Genomic DNA, 23,153 nt, shown 5'->3' with positions numbered 1-23,153 from the left:
GCATTTTGCCCCCCCCCTCTCTTGCTCTCTTTCTGACCTATCATTTTTGTAACGGTTGTCTTCTGATGAGGAATAGGAAGGATCGGACCAATATGCAGCGTGGTAAGTGTTCGTAATTTTAATCAATAGCACTGAACACTAAAAATACAAAGTAACAAAAGTACAACCAAAACAGTGCCGTCTGGTAAACTACATACAAAGACAGAAAACAACTACCCACCAATCATAGTGGGAAAGCAGGCTGCCTAAGTATGGTTCTCAATCAGAGACAACGATTGTCAGCTGCCTCTGATTGGGAACCATACCAGGCCAAAAGCAGGAATACAAAACATAGAACAAAAACATAGAATGCCCACCCCAGGCCCTGACCAAACTTAAACAAAGACCTAAAAAAGGAACTAAGGTCAGGACGTGACAATTTTGATTTCTATATTTGTTTGCGCTTTCAATTCCTCATTGGTCTTCTATCACATAAACAAGTCCATTTAAGTAATTATGAGTTTTCATAAAAGTTTAATCAAATTTGATTGGTCACGTACACATATTTAGCAGATGTTATTGCGGGTGTAGTGAAATGCTTGTGTTCCTAGCGCCAACAGTGCAGTAATATCTAACAATTCACAACAATACATACAAATGTAAGCAGGTGATAGCCGGCTAGTGATGGCTATTTAAAAGTCTGATGGCCTTGAGCTGATTTTCAGTCTCTCGGTCCCAGCTTTGATGCACCTGTACTGACCTTGCCTTCTGGATGATAGCAGGGTGAACAGGCAGTGGCTCAGGTGGTTGATGTCCTGTGACATCAGGTGATGTAGGTGTCCTGGAGGGCAGGCAGTATGCCTCCGGTGATGTGTTGGGCAGATGACACCACCCACTGGAGAGCCCTGTGTTGGGCAGACGACACCACCCACTGGAGAGCCCTGTGTTGGGACACCACCCACTGGAGAGCCCTGCGGTTGGGCAGACACCACCCACTGGAGAGCCCAGTGTTGGGCAGACGACACCACCCACTGGAGAGCCCTGCAGTTGGGCAGATGACATCACCCACTGGAGAGCCCAGTGTTGGGCAGACGACACCACCCACTGGAGAGCCCTGTGTTGGGCAGACGACACCACCCACTGGAGAGCCCTGTGTTGGGCAGACGACACCACCCACTGGAGAGCCCTGTGTTGGGCAGACACCACCACCCACTGGAGAGCCCTGTGTGGGGCAGACGACACCACCCACTAGAGGCAGTGTGTCCCCGCTGATGTGTTGGGCTGATTGCACCACCCTCTGGAGAGCCCTGCGGTTGCGGCAGTGCAGTTGCCGTACCAGGCGGTGATACAGCCCGACAGGATGCTCTCAATTGTGCATCTATAAAAGTTTGTGAGGGTTTTAGGGGCCAAGCCAAATTTCTTCAGCCTCCTGAGGTTGAAGAGGTGCTGTTGCGCCTTCTTCACCACACTGTCTGTGTGGGGGGACCATTTCAGATCGTCAGTGGTGTGTACTCAGAGGAACTTGAAGCTTTTCACCTTCTCCACTGCGGTCCGTCAATGTGGATAGGGGCATGCTCCCTCTGCTGTTTCCTGAAGTCCATGATCAGCTCCTTCATTTTGTTGATGTTGATGGAGAGGTTATTTTCCTGGCACCAGTCCGCCAGGGCCCTCACCTCCTCGTCTTATCATTGTTGGTAATCAGGCCTACTGCTGTTGTGTCGTCTGTAAACTTGATGATTGAGTTGGAGACATGCATGGCCACGCAGTCATGGGTGAACAGGGAGTACAGGAGGGGGCTGAGCACACACCCTTGTGGGATCCCTGTGTTGAGGATCAGTGAAGTGGAGGTGTTGTTTCCTACCTTCACCACCTGGGGGCGGCCTGTCAGGAAGTTGCATAGGGCGGGGTTCAGACCCAGAGCCCTGAGTTTGATGATGAGCGTGTAGGCCACTATGGTGTTGAAGGCTGATTTATATTCAATGAACAGCATTCTTACGTAGATATTCCCCTTGTCCAGATGCGATAGGGCAGTGTGCAGTCCAATGGCGATTGCATTGTCTGTGGTTCTATTGGGGCGGTAAGTAAATTGAAGTGGGTCTAGAGTGTCATGTAAGGTAGAGGTGATATGATCCTTAACTAGCCTCTCATTGCACTTCATGATGACAGAAGTGAGAGCTACAGGGCGATAGTGAGTTCAGTTGAGGAAAATCATAATGCATTAACTGTCTTTGGCAGTTAGATGATAGTGCTGCATTTATTTCAATACTTTGTATAATAGTAGCTTGGGGCAAAGGGTCAATTATGAAATTCCCAGCAATGTATCCGAGACATATCCTTCATTCCTGTAGTTGATATTTCTACTGTTTTCCTGCCAAGGCACACAACCTGTTCCACAAATGCCCCAGAGGAAAGGTTTTGTTTTTTATGGGTTCTTTCAATGTTAGCCCTTTGTTTTCTTTAAAGGGAAAATCCACTCAAACTATTTAGGATTTCTTTTCATTAGTCCACTTGATACAGTCCCAAACGGTTTTGTATGTCAGCAGTCAAGTTTTCAAGATATTGGACTTTCAAGAAGTGTCCCTGGCTGTAGGAGGTTGACTAGGCTGGCTGACTGTAGGAGGTTGACTAGGCTGGCTGGCTGTAGGAGGTTGACTAGGCTGTCTGGCTGTAGGAGGTTGACTAGGCTGTCTGGCTGTAGGAGGTTGACTAGGCTGGCTGACTGTAGGAGGTTGACTAGGCTGTCTGGCTGTAGGAGGTTGACTAGGCTGTCTGGCTGTAGGAGGTTGACTAGGCTAGGCTGTCTGGCTGTTGACTAGGCTGTCTAGGAGGGTTGACTAGGCTGTCTGGCTGTAGGAGGTTGACTAGGCTGTCTGACTGTAGGAGGTTGACTAGGCTGGCTGACTGTAGGAGGTTGACTAGGCTGGCTGACTGTAGGAGGTTGACTAGGCTGTCTGACTGTAGGAGGTTGACTAGGGCTGGCTGAGGCTGGCTGACTGTAGGAGGTTGACTAGGCTGGCTGACTGTAGGAGGTTGACTAGGCTGTCTGGACTGTAGGAGGTTGACTAGGCTGTCTGACTGTAGGAGGTTGACTAGGCTGGCTGACTCTGACTGTAGGAGGTTGACTAGGCTGGCTGACTGTCTAGGCTGGCTGTAGGAGGTTGACTAGGCTGTCTGACTGTAGGAGGTTGACTAGGCTGGCTGACTGTAGGAGGTTGACTAGGCTGGCTGGCTGTAGGAGGTTGACTAGGCTGGCTGACTGTAGGAGGTTGACTAGGCTGTCTGACTGTAGGAGGTTGACTAGGCTGGCTGGCTGTAGGAGGTTGACTAGGCTGGCTGACTGTAGGAGGTTGACTAGGCTGTCTGGCTGTAGGAGGTTGACTAGGCTGGCTGACTGTAGGATCAAATCAAATTTATTTATATAGCCCTTCGTACATCAGCTGATATCTCAAAGTGCTGTACAGAAACCCAGCCTCAAACCCCAAACAGCAAGCAATGCAGGTGTAGAAGCACGGTGGCTAGGAAAAACTCCCTAGAAAGGCCAAAACCTAGGAAGAAACCGAGACAGGAACCAGGCTATGAGGGGTGGCCAGTCCTCTTCTGGAGATTATAACAGAACATGGCCAAGATGTTCAAATGTTCATAAATGACCAGCATGGTCAAATAATAATAATCACAGTAGTTGTCGAGGGTCAGCACCTCAGGAGTAAATGTCAGTTGGCTTTTCATAGCCGATCATTAAGAGTATCTCTACCACTCCTGCTGTCTCAAGAGAGTTGAAAACAGCAGGTCTGGGTCAGGTAGCACGTCCGGTGAACAGGTCAGGATTCCATAGCCGCAGGCAGAACAGTTGAAACTGGAGCAGCAGCACGGAGTAGGAGGCTGACAAGGCTGGCTATAGGAGGCTGACTAGCCTGTCTGGCTGTAGGAGGCTGACTAGGCTGTCTGGCTGTAGGAGGCTGACTAGGCTGTTTGGCTGTAGGATGTTGACTAGGCCGTCTGACTGTAAGAGGCTGACTAGGCTGTCTGGCTGTAGGAGGCTGACTAGGCTGTCTGACTGTAAGAGGCTGACTAGGCTGTCTGACTGTAGGAGGCTGACTAGGCTGTCTGACTGTAGGAGGTTGACCGGGCTGGCTGGCTGTAGGAGGCTGACTAGGCTGTCTGACTGTAGGAGGCTGACTAGGCTGTTTGGCTGTAGGATGCTGACTAGGCTGTCTGACTGTAGGAGGCTGACTAGGCTGTCTGACTGTAGGAGGTTGACCGGGCTGGCTGGCTGTAGGAGGCTGACTAGGCTGTCTGACTGTAGGAGGCTGACTAGGCTGTTTGGCTGTAGGATGCTGACTAGGCTGTCTGACTGTAAGAGGCTGACTAGGCTGTCTGACTGTAAGAGGCTGACTAGGCTATCTGACTGTAGGAGGCTGGCTAGGCTGTCTGACTGTAGGAGGCTGACTAGGCTGTCTGACTGTAGGAGGCTGACTAGGCTGTCTGACTGTAGGAGGTTGACCGGGCTGGCTGGCTGTAGGAGGCTGACTAGGCTGTCTGACTGTAGGAGGCTGACTAGGCTGTCTGACTGTAGGAGGTTGACCGGGCTGGCTGGCTGTAGGAGGCTGACTAGGCTGTCTGACTGTAGGAGGCTGACTAGGCTGTCTGACTGTAGGAGGAGGCTGGCTAGGAGGGCTAGGTCTGACTGTAGGAGGCTGACTAGGCTGTCTGACTGTAAGAGGCTGACTAGGCTGTCTGACTGTAAGAGGCTGACTAGGCTATCTGACTGTAGGAGGCTGACTAGGCTGTCTGACTGTAGGAGGCTGACTAGGCTGTCTGACTGTAGGAGGCTGACTAGGCTGTCTGACTGTAGGAGGTTGACCGGGCTGGCTGGCTGTAGGAGGCTGACTAGGCTGTCTGGCTGTAGGAGGCTGGCTGGCTGTAGGAGGCTGACTAGGCTGGCTGACTGTAGGAGGCTGACTAGACTGGCTGTAGGACTAGGCTGGCTGGCTGACTGGCCAGCAGAAGATCAGTGTTTGAAATATGGTCCATGTTGCTTCCTCTCTGCCTGGTTTTATGAGTTCAGCTGTAATTAGAAGCGTCTGTGTGGCCCTTGTATGGTATTCCTCTCTCATTGTGTTCAGAGAGGGAGAGAGCTGCAGGGAGAGATCGAGGGGAAGGGGGAGATGTTTTAAAGTCCTAGTCTGTGCTCTATCACATGTATGACTTTACTGCTACATTGGAAACGTTTTGTGTGAGTGTGTGAGGGGGATGCAGGGGGAGGGAAGGGGGTCAGGGGAAGTTCTTGAGATGAATCTATGTGCTTTGGGCTGTGTCCCGTTCTGAATCCCGGCTCTAAATCAGCCTGATATGTAGAGCAGAAAGCCTGAACAGGGAAGAGGAAGAGAAAGCACAAAGTATCAGGCTGTAGCAGCAAAACATGTTAGTGGCCAGACTGCTATTGCCAACTACTATCTGAACTGTACACAAAGCTTTAACAGTTCTCTCTCCCACCTCTCTGTGCTTATTTACCCTCAGAGACCCGACACCTCTTGACCTGACCTCTGACCCTATTAGTAATCAATTTCTGGTTTTGTTGGTCCATCAGGGACAGGAAGGAAGTGTACCTAGGTGACGACAACTTGCTGACCTTGACTTTCAACGCGCGGAACGAGGGTGAAGGTGGGGCCTATGACGCTGAACTGTATGTGGTGTTACCTCCTGAAGCAGACTACAGCGGTATAGCTCGCAATAACGAGGTGAGAGCAAATACTAAACATTCAGCTCACCCAGCATTTCTATTAGATATGGAGGCTCCCAGTCTATTGGCTTATAAGACTTACAATGATAGATTTATTGGGAGGACTGTTATAGAAGTTATGAAAACTTTAAGTGGAACCAAATGTTCTTGAGTTATGAAACGTTTTATAATGTTGCTGACTGCTGCCATCTTTAACACGTCATCTTGCAAAATAGATTTTAGCTAATTGAGAGCAGCCTATTTACATAAGGATGAAATTATAAAATGAGTCTATAGATTGTCAATATCTTTCTTCTCTATTGTGTTCTAATTTCAAAATATTTTCTCTTCTTTCTCACCCAGAGCCTGACCCAGCTGACCTGTAGCTACGAGGCTGAGAACCAGACCCGCTACCTCAGCTGTGACCTGGGCAATCCCATGAAGTCTGGCACCAGCGTAAGTCAAGGATTTAGGTTCTGCTCGCCCTTTCTGAAGTGTTGTTTATGAGTAGGGCCAGGAGTATTTTCTGGTTAGGTCACATGGGTGGAAAACAGGAGCAGTTCTGGCTCTTGAAGTGAAAACATTGTTACAGTTTCAGCCATCTTGGTCTCAATCAGAATGAGGTCACATGGACCTAAAAAGAAACTCCCGCTCTGGTCCTACTCAAGACCTTTCTGAAGCGCATTGATTATGAATAGGGCGACCAGGTTTTCCTGATTATGTCACATGGTCCTGGCCCTACTCATACGCAATAACCTTCATTGGTTCTGATGAGTTGTGATGACCAGTGGAATAGTGCGCTCGCCCTCTGAGATTTGTTTAGGGGGGGAAAACAGTCATCGGAGCTATGCAGAGAATCAGTTTTCTCCTGTGTGAAGGAAGGGATTTTGTTGTGCTATCGAGGGGTTGGTAGAGAACTGGACAGGAATGTCTTCCCTGCATGTTACATCAGTATTCAGAGAGGAAGTCCCTGTCCAGTTAGCAGGAAGCTGGTCTACTTCCCTGGTGAGCAGAGGTTCCCTCCTAATGACCTGCTGGCCGTGGGCAGGTTGTTGCTGTGGGTTTGTAGTGTGTCTGACTCCAGAGGAAGACTGTAAAGTGGACGTTGGTGGAGAGGTTTTTCTGATAAAATAGTTTTATGTCAAGTGTAAATTGCAACAAATACATCGTGTATATATAGATCCTGCCATTGTAATACTCATTGTGTGCGCTGATTATGCCTAGGCTAGTTTGTCCCAAAAGTGGATTAGTGATAATTCATAATTGCATATATACAGACAGATGATATGGATTAATATATTCATTGAGCCAGGGAGAAACCAGCATTTTTATGAGCAGTATTTTCATTGCACACACACACACACACACACACACACACACACACACACACACACACACACACACACACACACACACACACACACACACACACACACACACACACACACACACACACACACACACACACACACACACACACACACACACACACACACACACACACACACACACACTTAAATAGTAAAAGCTTTAACCTTGCTGGTCTCCTGATCGCAATTACTGTGCTGTATGTGCGTGTGGTTTGGATGGAAAATAAAAGTGGCATGACATTCCAATAGAGAGAAGGGCAGCAGAACAGAATGCTGTAACCAGGGACTCCCAGACCTGCAGGCCCAGGTGTATTACAGCTGTATTACCACCCAGACAGACAGATAGACAGAGGGTACTGGTTGATTGACCTCTGAACAGAACAGAATTGGGAGGAGAGAAGAGGAGAGGCAAAGCCTGGTAGCCTGGTGGGAACTCTGCCCCCCCAGGATTTGCTGTAGTCTGCTCACTGTCTCTGTACTGTCTGTGTAAAAAATAGTAACCAAACAGTGCACAGGTTCCCTCACAAGGTTGGCTTTGTTCTGTTGGTAACAATATCCCTTAGCCATTAGTACATCTGTCTCTCTTACATCATGTTGGGGCTGTAGTCCTTGACCACGTTGCTTCTCATCTGCAGCTGTGGGCAGGCCTGCGTTTCACTGTGCCACGACTGAAGGACACACGCAAGACGGTTCAGTTTGAGCTGCAGATCCGCAGGTATGACTCACAGTTACCTCTCCTCTCTAAGCATATGTTTGAACTGGGACTATAACTGGACATGTGTTTGTGTCATTGACAAAATAATTGAAGGCTAAACTTTCCAAGGCGCTCTTACCAGACAGTTGCTGATAGGTGTGTGAATTCTGTACTTCACCACCCTCTCTCCCTCTTTCCACAGTCAAAATGAGAATAATTCCCACAGTGAGGTGGTGCCCTACAAGCTGGAGGTGGTTGTCCAGGCCGATGTTATTTTACAGGGGTGAGTTCAGAGGGAAGTCTGGTGGTTGGAATAAACTCTGTCAGTGTTAGAAAACCTTTTGGAACTCCATAGAGGTCGAATTCTTTAACCCCCCCAAACACACACACACAGTCACTCACTCTCTCGCTGCTATCTCATTCTCTATGCTCTCTCTCTTTTTGAAGTGTCTCCCGGCCAGACAAGGTCTTCTTTCCTCCCCTCAACTGGAAGGTCTCCAAGACCCCCCAGGAGGAGCAGGACATTGGGCCTGTAATCCAACACGTCTATGAAGTAAGGAGCCAGAGGGTTGGGGTTGGGGTCGGGCAGGTTAGGATTAGGATTATGGTGGGAAGATCCAATGAAACATTCAATGCATAGAAAAAGGGAAGTGCATCATGGACATTCTCTTTTTTCAATGTAAGCAGCCAGAGGCTTTCCAGGAGGCTAGCTGCTAGCCAGCTGGACAGGCAGAGTCATCGGGATGTAGCACAGGGTTCTATACAGAAGACACTGACCTTTAGCAGGTCTGTAGTAACAGGTAGTACTTCCCAGACAGTGGCCTTTGTGTAGAAGCACACCAGACAGACACTACTTCCTGGGGAAACAGAGAAGCAAACCAGACTGACACTACTTCCTGGAGAAGCTGAGAAGCACACCAGATGGACACTACTTCCTGGGGAAGCAGAGAAGCACACCAGACAGACTCTACTTCCTGGGGAAGCAGAGAAGCACACCAGACAGACTCTACTTCCTGGGGAAGCAGAGAAGCACACCAGACGGACACTACTTCCTGGGGAAGCAGAGAAGCACACCAGACGGACACTACTTCCTGGGGAAGCAGAGAAGCACACCAGACGGACACTACTTCCTGGGGAAGCAGAGAAGCACACCAGACAGACTCTACTTCCTGGGGAAGCAGAGAAGCACACCAGACAGACACTACTTCCTGGGGAAGCAGAGAAGCACACCAGACAGACACTACTTCCTGGGGAAGCAGAGAAGCACACCAGACGGACACTACTTCCTGGGGAAGCAGAGAAGCACACCAGACGGACACTACTTCCTGGGGAAGCAGAGAAGCACACCAGACAGACACTACTTCCTGGGGAAACAGAGAAGCAAACCAGACTGACACTACTTCCTGGAGAAGCTGAGAAGCACACCAGATGGACACTACTTCCTGGGGAAGCAGAGAAGCACACCAGACAGACTCTACTTCCTGGGGAAGCAGAGAAGCACACCAGACAGACTCTACTTCCTGGGGAAGCAGAGAAGCACACCAGACGGACACTACTTCCTGGGGAAGCAGAGAAGCACACCAGATGGACACTACTTCCTGGGGAAGTAGAGAAGCATCCAGGAGGACACTACTTCCTGGGGAAGCAGAGAAGCACACCAGACAGACTCTACTTCCTGGGGAAGCAGAGAAGCACAAGACAGACACTACTTCCTGGGGAACCAACAGACAGACACTACTTCCTGGGGAAGCAGAGAAGCACACCAGACGGACACTACTTCCTGGGGAAGCAGAGAAGCACACCAGACAGACACTACTTCCTGGGGAAGCAGAGAAACACACCAGACGGACACTACTTCCTGGGGAAGCAGAGAAGCACACCAGACAGACACTACTTCCTGGGGAAGCAGAGAAGCACACGAGATGGACACTACTTCAAATGAAATTGTATTAGTCACATTCACCTTACAATGAAATGCTTACTTACAAGCCCCTAACCAGCAATGCAGTTTTAAAAAATACAGATAAGAATAAGAAATAAAAGTAATAAAATAAAAAAGTAACAATAAAAGTAATTAACGAGCAGCAGTAAAACAACAATAGCGAGACTATATACAGGGGGTACCTGTACAAGAGTCAATGTGCGGGGGCACCAGTTAGTTGAGGTAGTATGTATATCTAGATAGGCTTATTAAAGTGACTATGCATAGATGACAACAACAGAGAGCACAGCTGTGCAAATAATAATGGGGGGGGAGACTATGCAAATAGTCTGGGTAGCCATTTGATTAGGTGTTGAGGAGTCTTATGGATTGGGGGTAGAAGATGAAAAAGCCTCTTGGACCTAGACCGTTCAGGTACAAATCCGGTAGCAAGAACAGTCCGAGAGGTGGCTGGAGTCTTTGACAATTTTTAGGGCCTTCCTCTGACACCGCCTAGTATAAAGGTCCTGGATGGCAGGAAGCTTGGCCCCAGGGATGTATTGGGTCGTTCACACTACCCTCTGTAGTGCCTTGCTGTCGGAGGCCGAGCAGTTGCCATACGAGGTGGTGATGCAACCAGTCAGAGGTGGTGATGCAACCAGCTCTCGATGGTGCAGCTGTAGAACCTTTTGAGGATCTGAGGACCAATGCCAAGTCTTTTCAGTCTCCTGAGGGGGAATAGGTTTTGTCCTGGCCTCTTCACGACTGTCTTGGTGTGCTTGGACCATGTTAGTTTTTGGTGATGTGGCCACCAAGGAACTTGAAGCTCTCAACCTGCTCCACTACAGCCCGTCGATGAGAATGGGGGTGTGCTCGGTCCTCTTTTTCGTGTAGTCCACAATCATCTCCTTTGTCTTGATCAGGTTGAGGGAGAGGTTGTTGCCCTGGCACCACATGGCCAGGTCTCTGACCTCCTCCCAATAGGCTGTCTCGTCGTTGTCGGTGATCAAGCCTACCACTGTTGTTTCATTGGCAAACTTAATGATGGTGTTGGAGTTGTGCCTGGCCATGCAGTCATGAGTGAACAGGGAGTACAGGAGAGGACTGAGCACGCACCCCTGAGGGGCCCCTGTGTTGAGGAACAGTGTGGCGGATGTGTTGTTACCAACCAGTACCACTTGGGGGCTGCCCATCAGGAAGTCCAGGATCCAGTTGCAGAGGGAGGTGTTTAGTCCCAGGGTCCTTAGCTTATTGATGAGACTAGAGTGCACTATGGTGTTGAACGCTGAGCTGTAGTCAATGAATAGCATTCTCACATAGGTGTTCTTTTGTCAAGGTGGGAAAGGGCAGTGTGGAGTGCAATAGAGATTGCATCTTCTGTGGATCTGTTGGGATGGTATGTAAATTGGAGTGGGTCTAGGATTTTGGGGATAATGGTGTTGTGAGCCATGACCAGCCTTTCAAAGCACTTCATGGCTACAGACGTGAGTGCTACGGGTCAGTAGTTGCCTTAGTGTTCTTGGGCACAGGTACTATGGTGGTCTGCTTACAACAGGTTTGTATTACAGACTCGGACATGGAGAGGTTGAAAATGTCAGTGAAGACACTTGCCAGTTGGTCAGCTCATGCTCGCAGTGCACATTCTGGTAACCCCTGTGGCCTTGTGAATGTTGTGAAAGAGAAAGAAGAAGAAATAAAGACATTCCAGGACGCACAGGGGTTTGTTTTGAGCCTTACATCATTACAAGTCTAACTCAGTTCGTAAGGACAACCTAGACGTATGTTGTCAGACATCCCACCAGACAACCTTTCTCAGAACAGGAAGACAAACAGTGCTCAAGTTTAGATGACATCACATCAACATTACATTTCCTGGAGGTCTGGGTCAGCCTGAACAGATTCATTTTTTGAGAAGAAAGACTAGGTGGGGGATTATATTCTTGTAGTATTCTACTTACTTTCTCTCTTCCTCCTCGTTCTCTCCCCTGTCCCTGTCAGCTGGTGAACAAAGGTCCCAGTGGGATCAGCCACACAGTGCTGCAGCTCAGCTGTCCTCTCAGTGTTCAGGGCCAGGGTCTCCTCTACCCCCTGGAGATGTCTACTGAGGGACCCCTCAACTGCACCACCAACCACTCCATCAACTACCTGCAGCTCAAGGTGAGCAGTCAATTACTGGCATGTCTTTGGATGTATGACAAGGAATGTAACACTTTTGTAAAGGTGGAGCAGGTCTCAAACTAATTTTCTCTCACGGTCAACATATTCACACGCACGCACGCACACACGCACACACGCACACCCTTCTCAGGGTCACATGAGGCTCATCTGTGAGTCTAGAACACTTCAGAGAGACAGGCACTGTGAAGATATCCCAAAGGTTATAATTCAGTGTGTGATTAACAGTCTCAGCTCTCCACACCCAACTCCCTCCCAGCCTAACCAGCCCCACCCAGGACACCAGCCTTACGGTCACTTTGATCTCTCTGGTCTTCCCTCAGCCCAGTACAGCTTGATGAACCACTTCTGTACCGATACTCACTCATCTTCTCCATTTAATGTTTGGCTAAAACCCAGCAGAAAGGGACCTCAGGGTTCACATGGGCGCATGACTGGTGTAGTCGCTTGTTTGTGTCTAGAACTTCTAAAACAGATGCTGAGATGGGCCCGACGTGGTTGTCCATTTAGCGGTGATCTGTACAAAGCCATGTGGATAAGACCCCACATGCACTAGATTAATGATGAGGATGAGACCCCACATGCACTAGATTAATGATGAGGCCCCACATGCACTAGATTAATGATGAAAATGAGACCCACATGTACTAGATTAATGATGAGGAGGAGATCCACATGCACTAGATTAATGATGAGGATGAGACCCCACATGCACTAGATTAATGATTAGGATGAGACCCCACATGCACTAGATTAATGATGAGGATAAGACCCCACATGCACTAGATTAATGATGAGGATGAGACCCAACATGCACTAGATTAATGATGAGGATAAGACCCCACATGCACTAGATTAATGATGAGGATGAGACCCCACATGCACTAGATTAATGATGAGGATAAGACCCCACATGCACTAGATTAATGATGAGGATGAGACCCAACATGCACTAGATTAATGATGAGGATAAAGATGGGTCACTAACGATCATTCAGGTGAGAAAAAACATCACCCAGATAGGCCAGCCGTGTGAGAAACTCGTCATCATGCAAGCGGTCAGACAAGTGAAAATTATGGTCAGTAAAGAAAACTTTAAGCTCGTCTCTCAATTAAAAAAAGTGTCAATACTTTGCCCCTTCATAACCAGCGCACTTCTTTCTGTATGTTGTAAAGCGTTACATGGTCACTTCCCATATCATTGCATAGTGCAGAAAATAGGGGCCTTGCTTTAACAAAGTTAACCTTTTTCACTGTAGGTTCCAAAATGTCTTTCAAGCTGTCAGGCATTCACTTGGCAGCAAGAGCCTCCTGTGGATGTTGCAGTGCCCCCAAGTGGCATCGGAAGAAACTGCTGGCACACTCGTGACCCCTCCACTATGTCTCCCTGTCATGGCTTTTGCGCCATCAGTACAGATACCAATATGAGCAGAAGCTACGTTTGGCTACACACAGAGTGTTAGTGGAATTCCCACGAGAGAATAGCGGTTAATGTGATTGGATGTTAATTATTTGACTAGGCTACCTGTATTTGACATTGTGTTGTTATTTCGCTGAACACCAGATGGTTTAATTTGATTTATGGCAGTGAAACGAGGCTACCCAAAACTCACCCAAATCTTTAGCACCGTTGGAAAATATAAATGTGAAGATTAAAAAAAAATGCAAATCACATTTTTATGATGAGGATGAGGATGAGACCCCACATGCACTAGATTAATGATGAGGATGAGACCCCACATGCACTAGATTAATGATGAGGATGAGACCCCACATGCACTAGATTAATGATGAGGATGAGACCTACATGCACTAGATTAATGATGAGGATGAGACCCCACATGCACTAGATTAATGATGAGGATAAGACCCCACATGCACTAGATTAATGATGAGGATGAGACCTACATGCATGAGATTAATGATGAGGATGAGACCCCACATGCACTAGATTAATGATGAGGATGAGACCTACATGCACTAGATTAATGATGAGGATGAGACCCCACATGCACTAGATTAATGATGAGGATGAGACCTACATGCACTAGATTAATGATGAGGATGAGACCCCACATGCACTAGATTAATGATGAGGATGAGACCTACATGCACTAGATTAATGATGAGGATGAGACCCCACATGCACTAGATTAATGATGAGGATAAAACCCCACATGCACTAGATTAATGATGAGGATGAGACCAACATGCATGAGATTAATGATGAGGATGAGACCCCACATGCACTAGATTAATGATGAGGATAAGACCCCACATGCACTAGATTAATGATGAGGATGAGACCCACATGCACTAGATTAATGATGAGGATAAGACCCCACATGCACTAGATTAATGATGAGGATGAGAACCAACATGCACTAGATTAATGATGAGGATGAGAACCAACATGCACTAGATTAATGATGAGGATAAGGATGGGTCACTAACGATCATTCAGGTGAGAAAAAACATCACCCAGATAGGCCAGCCGTGTGAGAAACTCGTCATCATGCACTAGATTAATGATGAGGATGAGACCCACATGCACTAGATTAATGATGAGGATGAGACCCACATGCACTAGATTAATGATGAGGATGAGACCCACGTGCACTAGATTACTGATGAGGATGAGACCCACATGCACTAGATTAATGATGAGGATGAGACCCCACATGCACTAGATTAATGATGAGGATGAGACCCACATGCCCTAGATTAATGATGAGGATGAGACCTATATGCACTAGATTAATGATGAGGATGAGACCCACATGCCCTAGATTAATGATGAGGATGAGACCTACATGCACTAGATTAATGATGAGGATGAGACCCCACATGCACTAGATTAATGATGAGGATGAGACCCACATGCACTAGATTAATGATGAGGATGAGACCCACATGCACTAGATTAATGATGAGGATGAGACCCAACATGCACTAGATTAATGATGAGGATAAGGATGGGTCACAAGGATCGATCATTCAGGTGAGAAAAAACATCACCCAGATAGGCCAGCCGTGTGAGAAACTCGTCATCATGCACTAGATTAATGATGAGGATGAGACCCCACATGCACTAGATTAATGATGAGGATGAGACCCCACATGCACTAGATTAATGATGAGGATGAGACCCACATGCAGTAGATTAATGATGAGGATGAGACCCACATGCACTAGATTAATGATGAGACCCCACATGCACTAGATTAATGATGAAAATGAGACCCACATGTACTAGATTAATGATGAGGATGAGACCCACATGCACTAGATTAATGATGAGGATGAGACCCACATGCACTAGATTAATGATGAGGATGAGACCCACGTGCACTAGATTAATGATGAGGATGAGACCCACATGCACTAGATGAATGATGAGACCCCACATGCACTAGATTAATGATGAGGATGAGACCCACATGCACTAGATTAATGATGAGGATGAGACCCACATGCACTAGATTAATGATGAGGATGAGACCCACATGCACTAGATTAATGATGAGGATGAGACCCACATGCACTAGATTAATGATGAGGATAAGACCCCACATGCACTAGATTAATGATGAGGATGAGAACCAACATGCACTAGATTAATGATGAGGATGAGACCCACATGCAGTAGATTAATGATGAGGATGAGACCCCACATGCAGTCGATTAATGATGAGACCCCACATGCAGTAGATTAATGATGAGACCCCGCATGCACTAGATTAATGATGAGGATGAGACCCCACATGCAGTAGATTAATGATGAGACCCCACATGCACTAGATTAATGATGAGGATGAGACCCCACATGCAGTCGATTAATGATGAGACCCCACATGCAGTAGATTAATGATGAGACCCCACATGCACTAGATTAATGATGAGGATGAGACCCCACATGCAGTAGATTAATGATGAGGATGAGACCCCACATGCAGTAGATTAATGATGAGGATGAGACCCCACATGCAGTAGATTAATGATGAGACCCCACATGCAGTAGATTAATGATGAGACCCCACATGCACTAGATTAATGATGAGGATGAGACCTCACATGCAGTAGATTAATGATGAGACCCCACATGCTCCAGATTAATGATGAGGATGAGACCCCACATGCAGTAGATTAATGATGAGACCCCACATGCTCCAGATTAATGATGAGGATGAGACCCCACACGCAGTAGATTAATGATGAGACCCCACATGTAGTAGATTAATGATGAGGATGAGACCCAACATGCACTAGATTAATGATGAGGATGAGACCCAACATGCAGTAGATTAATGATGAGGATGAGACCCCACATGCAGTAGATTAATGATGAGACCCCATATGCAGTAGATTAATGATGAGGATGAGACCCCACATGCACTAGATTAATGATGAGGATGAGACCTACATGCACTAGATTAATGATGAGGATGAGACTCCACATGCAGTCGATTAATGATGAGACCCCACATGCACTAGATTAATGATGAGGATGAGACCTCACATGCAGTAGATTAATGATGAGACCCCACATGCTCCAGATTAATGATGAGGATGAGACCCCACATGCAGTAGATTAATGATGAGACCCCACATGCTCCAGATTAATGATGAGGATGAGACCCCACATGCAGTAGATTAATGATGAGACCCCACATGCTCCAGATTAATGATGAGGATGAGACCCCACACGCAGTAGATTAATGATGAGACCCCACATGCAGTAGATTAATGATGAGGATGAGACCCAACATGCACTAGATTAATGATGAGGATAAGTATGGGTCACTAACATCAGTCCTTATATTGACCTAATGGGTGGTGTACTCTTCTGTCATGGGTGAGGTCAGTGTCTGTAGTGCATTGACCTAATGGGTGGTGTACTCTTCTCTCATGGGTGAGGTCAGTGTCCGTAATGTGTTGACCTAATGGGTCAGAATCTTCTTTCCCTCTGTGTCTCCTCAGCTCCAGCAGACTTCCACAGAGCAGCCGCCCCTACTTGTGCCTGGTCAGGATCACCACATCGAGAGGAGAGAAGTCCAGAGAGACCAGCTGGCAGAGCACACTAACTTGGTGAGGTCATACACAATGCCAGACTGATGGACGGAGGGACAGAGCAATGGAGAAATCTAATGCTGAAATGAGTTATTAGGGCAATGACCCTAATTCATCAGGCTTTTAGAGTGAGAAGCAGGGCTTGTTTTTAACCTCAGATTGTTAAGGACTGTTTCCTGTTGTCAAATAGTTAAAATGAACAGCACAAGTGGATGGTAGAGACAAGGGGCTTTTCTTTGGATATAGATCTGAGCTGGAGAGTTGAACCTCTGCTTCTATGTTCCTCTGATTCACTTGGAGCCATGGCATGTTGTTAATCTGGGACGGTGGCTCTGGCCTGGTCCTGCTCTTAGACAATTCCCCTGGGATTGGCTAATGAGGTATGATGTAATTAAGGGGGAGGGTCAGAGGGCGTGGGGTGGTGGTGCTCCCCGCTTTGGGGATTAACATTAAAGGGCTGCAGGTAGACGGGGTGGAGCTTGGGCAGTAAGGGCATGAGAGTAGGGGGATCTGTGGAACTAGGGGAACCACCTGGGCATGATGATCTGGTTACATGCTGACCACACCGCTCGCGTCGCGTGTGCGAGCATTGCAAAATAAATGTACCCTTGAACTTTGCGACCTTTTGCCACATTTCAGGCTTCAAACATAAAGATATATAACTGATTTATTTTGTGAAGAATCAACAACAAGTGGGACACAATCATGAAGTGGAACGACATTTATTGGATATTTCAAACTTTTTTAACAAATCAAAAACTGAAAAATTGGGCGTGCAAAATTATTCAGCCCCCTTAAATTAATACTTTGTAGCTCCACCTTTTGCTGCGATTACAGCTGTAAGTCGCTTGGGGTATGTCTCTATCAGTTTTGCACATCGAGAGACTGAAATTTTTTCCCATTCCTCCTTGCAAAAGAGCTCGAGCTCAGTGAGGTTGGATGGAGAGCATTTGTGAACAGCAGTTTTCAGTTCTTTCCACAGATTCTCGATTGGATTCAGGTCTGGACTTTGACATGGCCATTCTAACACCTGGATATGTTTATTTTTGAACCATTCCATTGTAGATTTTGCTTTATGTTTTGGATCATTGTCTTGTTGGAAGACAAATCTCCGTCCCAGTCTCAGGTCTTTTGCAGACTCCATCAGGTTTTCTTCCAGAATGGTCCTGTATTTGGCTCCATCCATCTTCCCATCAATTTGAACCATCTTCCCTGTCCCTGCTGAAGAAAAGCAGGCCCAAACCATGATGCTGCCAGCACCATGTTTGACAGTGGGTATGGTGTGTTCAGGGTGATGAGCTGTGTTGCTTTTACGCAAACATAACGTTTTGCATTGTTGCCAAAAAGTTCAATTTTGGTTTCATCTGACCAGAGCACCTTCTTCCACATGTTTGGTGTGTCTCCCAGGTGGCTTGTGGCAAACTTTAAACGACACTTTTTATGGATATCTTTAAGAAATGGCTTTCTTCTTGCCACTCTTCCATAAAGGCCAGATTTGTGCAATATACGACTGATTGTTGTCCTATGGACAGAGTCTCCCACCTCAGCTGTAGATCTCTGCAGTTCATCCAGAGTGATCATGGGCCTCTTGGCTGCATCTCTGATCAGTCTTCTCCTTGTATGAGCTGAAAGTTTAGAGGGACGGCCAGGTCTTGGTAGATTTGCAGTGGTCTGATACTCCTTCCATTTCAATATTATCGCTTGCACAGTGCTCCTTGGGAAAAAAAGCTTGGGAAATCTTTTTGTATCCAAATCCGGCTTTAAACTTCTTCACAACAGTATCTCGGACCTGCCTGGTGTATTCCTTGTTCTTCATGATGCTCTCTGCGCTTTTAACGGACCTCTGAGACTATCACAGTGCAGGTGCATTTATACGGAGACTTGATTACACACAGGTGGATTGTATTTATCATCATTAGTCATTTAGGTCAACATTGGATCATTCAGAGATCCTCACTGAACTTCTGGAGAGAGTTTGCTGCACTGAAAGTAAAGGGGCTGAATAATTTTGCATGCCCAATTTTTCAGTTATTGATTTGTTAAAAAAGTTTGAAATATCCAATAAATGTCGTTCCACTTCATGATTGTGTCCCACTTGTTGTTGATTCTTCACAAAAAAATACAGTTTTATATCTTTATGTTTGAAGCCTGAAATGTGGCAAAACGTCGCAAAGTTCAAGGGGGCCGAATACTTTCGCAAGGCACTGTACATGTTATTCAATCATTGCACCCACACTGCTTGCTCGCACCAACAAGTGTCTGCGTTGCCTAGCGCTAAAATAGAAGTCAGATCTATTTGTGGCGCTGAAAGAGGTGCAAGTCCGACCTGTCCCCAAATTAATATAATTGGTTTTGATAGTTTTGTATTTCAACCTGTGTGTCGTGATGACGTTTGTGGTGGGGGGACAAAATCAATTTGCTCACGTTGGGACTCACGCGTCCGGTTTGGTCATGGTGTTAGTTGACAGACCGTGGTGTTGTTAGTGCAGGCACCCTGCCCTGGCACACACTGGCCCAACTCAAATCAAATCAAAGTTTATTTGTCACATACACATGGTTAGCATGATATACTGATATAGCCTCACTGTTGTTATTTTACTACTGCTCTTTAATTATTTGTTATTTATTTATTTATTTTTTACTCATCTATTTTTTATTTAAAACTTATTTTTTGTTTAAACTGCATTGTTGGTTAAGGGCTTGTAAGTAAGCATTTTACTGTAAGGTCTACACCTGTTGTATTCAGCGCATGTGTCAAAAAATATTTGATTTGATTTTGATTTGATCCAACCAGTTGCAGTACCAGCTATCTCTCCCTCTGTTTTCCCTCTCCCTCTGTCTGTCACTACCTGCAGCACTGAAAGAGGTCTTTGTCCCCCCATCTGTTGCTCTTTCTGACCCCTCGTTTATCAAGCCTGCCCAATGACACGTTTCTAGAAAGTCTTCCATTCTTTGTTTCACTCTTAGCACTTTAGTTGTCATGCTAACTTGGAACGAAGGACAGACGTCTTTGTTGAAAAGGTCTTTGAATAGAAATACAAAGTGTGTTAGTTTTGTTCAGCCCCTTGATTGAATCTGGTTTCAGTAGGTTGTCTGATAAATGAGGGAGACCTTGCTGAATGGCTGGCCTCGTCCCAGAAGACCTGTAAATAGACACACTGTCAGCTGAGCTTGGTCTCTAAACTGCTATTGGTACAATCCAGAAAAATGAAGGTGTAATTATTATTTACATTCATATCACACAGTGGCTGTCATTGTACAAACAACACAAACACACACACCTGCATTATATAGCCAGTCGCTGCTATTCTACACATTGTGGGAACAGCAGCTATCCTCCCAGCCCCCATCTCCTGACCTTGACCTAGGCCGCCCCACTAGGGAGGATAGGGGGACTAATGGCTGAAGCATCTTTGGCACTGGACCATATCCATATGGACAATTTCCCCAGGCCCACCAGGCTCCCTCAGCCTCCCCCAGACCCCAGGCCCACCAGGCTCCCTCAGCCTCCCCAGACCCCAGGCCCACCAGGCTCCCCCAGACCCCAGACCCACCAGGCTCCCTCAGCCTCCCCCAGACCCCAGGCCCACCAGGCTCCCCCAGCTTCCCCCAGGCCCGGGGGGGTGGGTCCTGTCTACCACGAAAGCACTAAAAGTCAGTTTTTGGAGGTTTACAACGAAGGCACCCAGCTCCCATGATGAGGATTTCATTAAGATTGTGTATTCTAAAAAGTGGGCTGGTTTCAGTGGTTGGGCAATAATGTTGGATGGCGGTGAGCGTCGACTGCGTGCTGCATTTTTTGTTTCATGACATTCCCTCAATCTCTTTCTAATTGGAAGCAGCCCTGGATGGGGATCATAACATTGAGCTCTTTGTTATATTTGTTTGGCCTGCAGAGTTAACGTTGCCTTTACTTATTTTACTTTTTGGGGTATTGAAAATCATACATTCTGCATTTCAAGATACCCCAGTATACCGCCCAAGCCTACTATCCACCTCCTCCCTCTCAACTGACCTCTGCACCAGTTTTTAAATCATGCATTTAGCTAACAATTGTTAAATTATGCCTGATAGAATGACAAATTACCTTTGTTTTGTAACTGTTTGGTCTTTCTTGGTGAGGACAGCAATAATAGATTGAGCATGGCATATCTCCAATCATGGCAAATCTTATGTCATCTGTTTAGCATTAATACCCTCCCCCTCTTCCCTCCTCTTTCTCCCTCCCCTTATGTAGTCCTGCTCTAACGTGGAGTGCTGGACACTGCAGTGTAACGTGGGTCTTCTGGAGAAGGGGACCAGCGCCATCCTCAAATTGCGCTCCCGCATCTGGGCTGAGACCTTCATCGAGGTACAGTATGTGTGGACTGGAGATCAAACCAACCAATCTGCATAGTCAAACACACATCACTTGTCTGAGTTGCTGGGCCGAAGAAAACTATACAGATGATCTAGGACCTACACACACAATTGCTCCACAACACACCTTTAAAGTGGAACTGGCAATGTTTTAGCAACAGGGTTGCGTTCAGAAAGTGGAACTGGCAACGTTTTAGCAACAGGGTTGCGTTCAGAAAGTGGAACTGGCAACGTTTTAGCAACAGGGTTGCGTTCAGTACGTTTTTATGTTCTGGAATGTTCAATTGAATGGAAACGGTGCTGTTCTGAATGGCCAGTTGAACAACGGGGAGGTTGTGGGTTGGGAAACTCTGTCAGCGTGGCCACTGCCCTTTAAAAACATCACTCATTGCTTTAAGCCACACCCAACAATCGTACCTCAGTCTGTTCAAGAACGTACAATAATGTTTTTGGGAATGTGCCGTTCAGTACAAACCGTTTCGCAACGTAGCAAACGTACAAGGGAATTGAACACACCTCAGGACGGGACTCTACACAGACATTTACATTACATTTAAGTCATTTAGCAGACGCTCTTATCCAGAGCGACTTACAAATTGGTGAATTCACCTTCTGACATCCAGTGGAACAGCCACTTTACAATAGTGCATCTAAATCATTAAGGGGGGGGGGGGGTGAGAAGGATTACTTATCCTATCCTAGGTATTCCTTGAAGAGGTGGGGTTTCAGGTGTCTCCGGAAGGTGGTGATTGACTCCGCTGTCCTGGAGCCGTGAGGACTGGTGCGCCATAGCCAATCAGAGCTACAGTTGGCCTATATGCAAATAAGCCATTTTCCACACGGGCCTGCCATCATTCACTTTGTACTGGATTATGTATTTACAGGTAGTAGCAACAGTGCTACTTTAGATCAGGAAGCATTTGCCAAAAGCCACCTGAATGGATTTCTGCAAATTACCACGGGAGTCCTCTTACATTTAGGAACTCTTATTGATCAAACAACCATGAACAGGTAGTCTCTCTCTCCCTCAGACAGTTGCCTATGATCAACAACTGTTAGCCAGAGCGAGATGCGTTAAAATCTAATGAGGGAACAGTAGATAAACCCTCAAACCTTTTTAGCTTGTAGAATAGAAGCCTGCTCGCCCTTCAGCAGCTTGCCTGCCAAAGCATGCCTGTCCCCACCAATGGCGTATAATAAACCCTGGGTTGCCGATACTATGTATTGGCCATTGAGAGGCTTTGAAGCCACTGGTCGGCCATATTGGCACTCCCTAGTCCTCCATATGGATCTTTTATTTATTTAACTAGGCAAGTCAGTTAAGAAACAAATTCTTATTTACAATGACAGCCTACCAAAGGCAAAAGGCCTCCTGTGTGGAAGGGGGCCTGGGATTAAAAATAAATACAACATAAATATAGGACAAAACACACATCACAACAAGAGAGACAACACAACACTACATAAAGAGAGACCTAAGACAACAACATAGCAAGGCATCAACACATGACAACATAGCATAGTAGCAGCACAAAACATGGTACAAACATTATTGGGCACAGACAACAGCACAACGGCCAAGAAGGTAGACAACAATACATCACACAAACAGCCACAACTGTCAGTAAGAGAGTCCATGATTGAGTCTTTGAATGAAAAGATTGAGATAAAACTGTCCAGTTTGAGTGTTTGTTGCAGTTTGTTCCAGTCGCTAGCTGCAGCAAACTGAAAAGAGGAGCGACCCAGGGATGTATGTGCTTTGGGGACCTTTAACAGAATGTGACTGGCAGAACGGGTGTTGTACAGTGGGGCAAAAAAGTATTTAGTCAGCCACCAATTGTGCAAGTTCTCCAACTTAAAAAGATG

At 46.6% G+C, this 23,153-nt stretch overlaps 1 protein-coding gene across 1 annotated transcript in view; it reads left to right on the top strand.

Annotated features, from left to right (window-relative positions):
* LOC135504151 (integrin alpha-5-like) overlaps nucleotides 1-23,153 on the top strand; it is a 90,095-nt gene that overhangs the window by 54,578 nt on the left and 12,364 nt on the right. The window contains exons 20-27 of the mRNA XM_064922475.1: nucleotides 5,567-5,717; nucleotides 6,062-6,154; nucleotides 7,704-7,783; nucleotides 7,965-8,045; nucleotides 8,210-8,315; nucleotides 11,682-11,840; nucleotides 16,839-16,946; nucleotides 21,166-21,279. Of these exons, the coding sequence (XP_064778547.1) occupies nucleotides 5,567-5,717; nucleotides 6,062-6,154; nucleotides 7,704-7,783; nucleotides 7,965-8,045; nucleotides 8,210-8,315; nucleotides 11,682-11,840; nucleotides 16,839-16,946; nucleotides 21,166-21,279 (892 nt within the window). The remainder of the gene's footprint in view (nucleotides 1-5,566; nucleotides 5,718-6,061; nucleotides 6,155-7,703; nucleotides 7,784-7,964; nucleotides 8,046-8,209; nucleotides 8,316-11,681; nucleotides 11,841-16,838; nucleotides 16,947-21,165; nucleotides 21,280-23,153) is intronic.

This window comes from Oncorhynchus masou, chromosome 18 (assembly GCF_036934945.1).
Source record: "Oncorhynchus masou masou isolate Uvic2021 chromosome 18, UVic_Omas_1.1, whole genome shotgun sequence".
Lineage (NCBI taxonomy): Eukaryota > Metazoa > Chordata > Actinopteri > Salmoniformes > Salmonidae > Oncorhynchus > Oncorhynchus masou.
The sequence above is the reverse complement of the archived record's forward strand: the minus strand, read 5'-3'. Positions and strand labels throughout refer to the sequence as shown.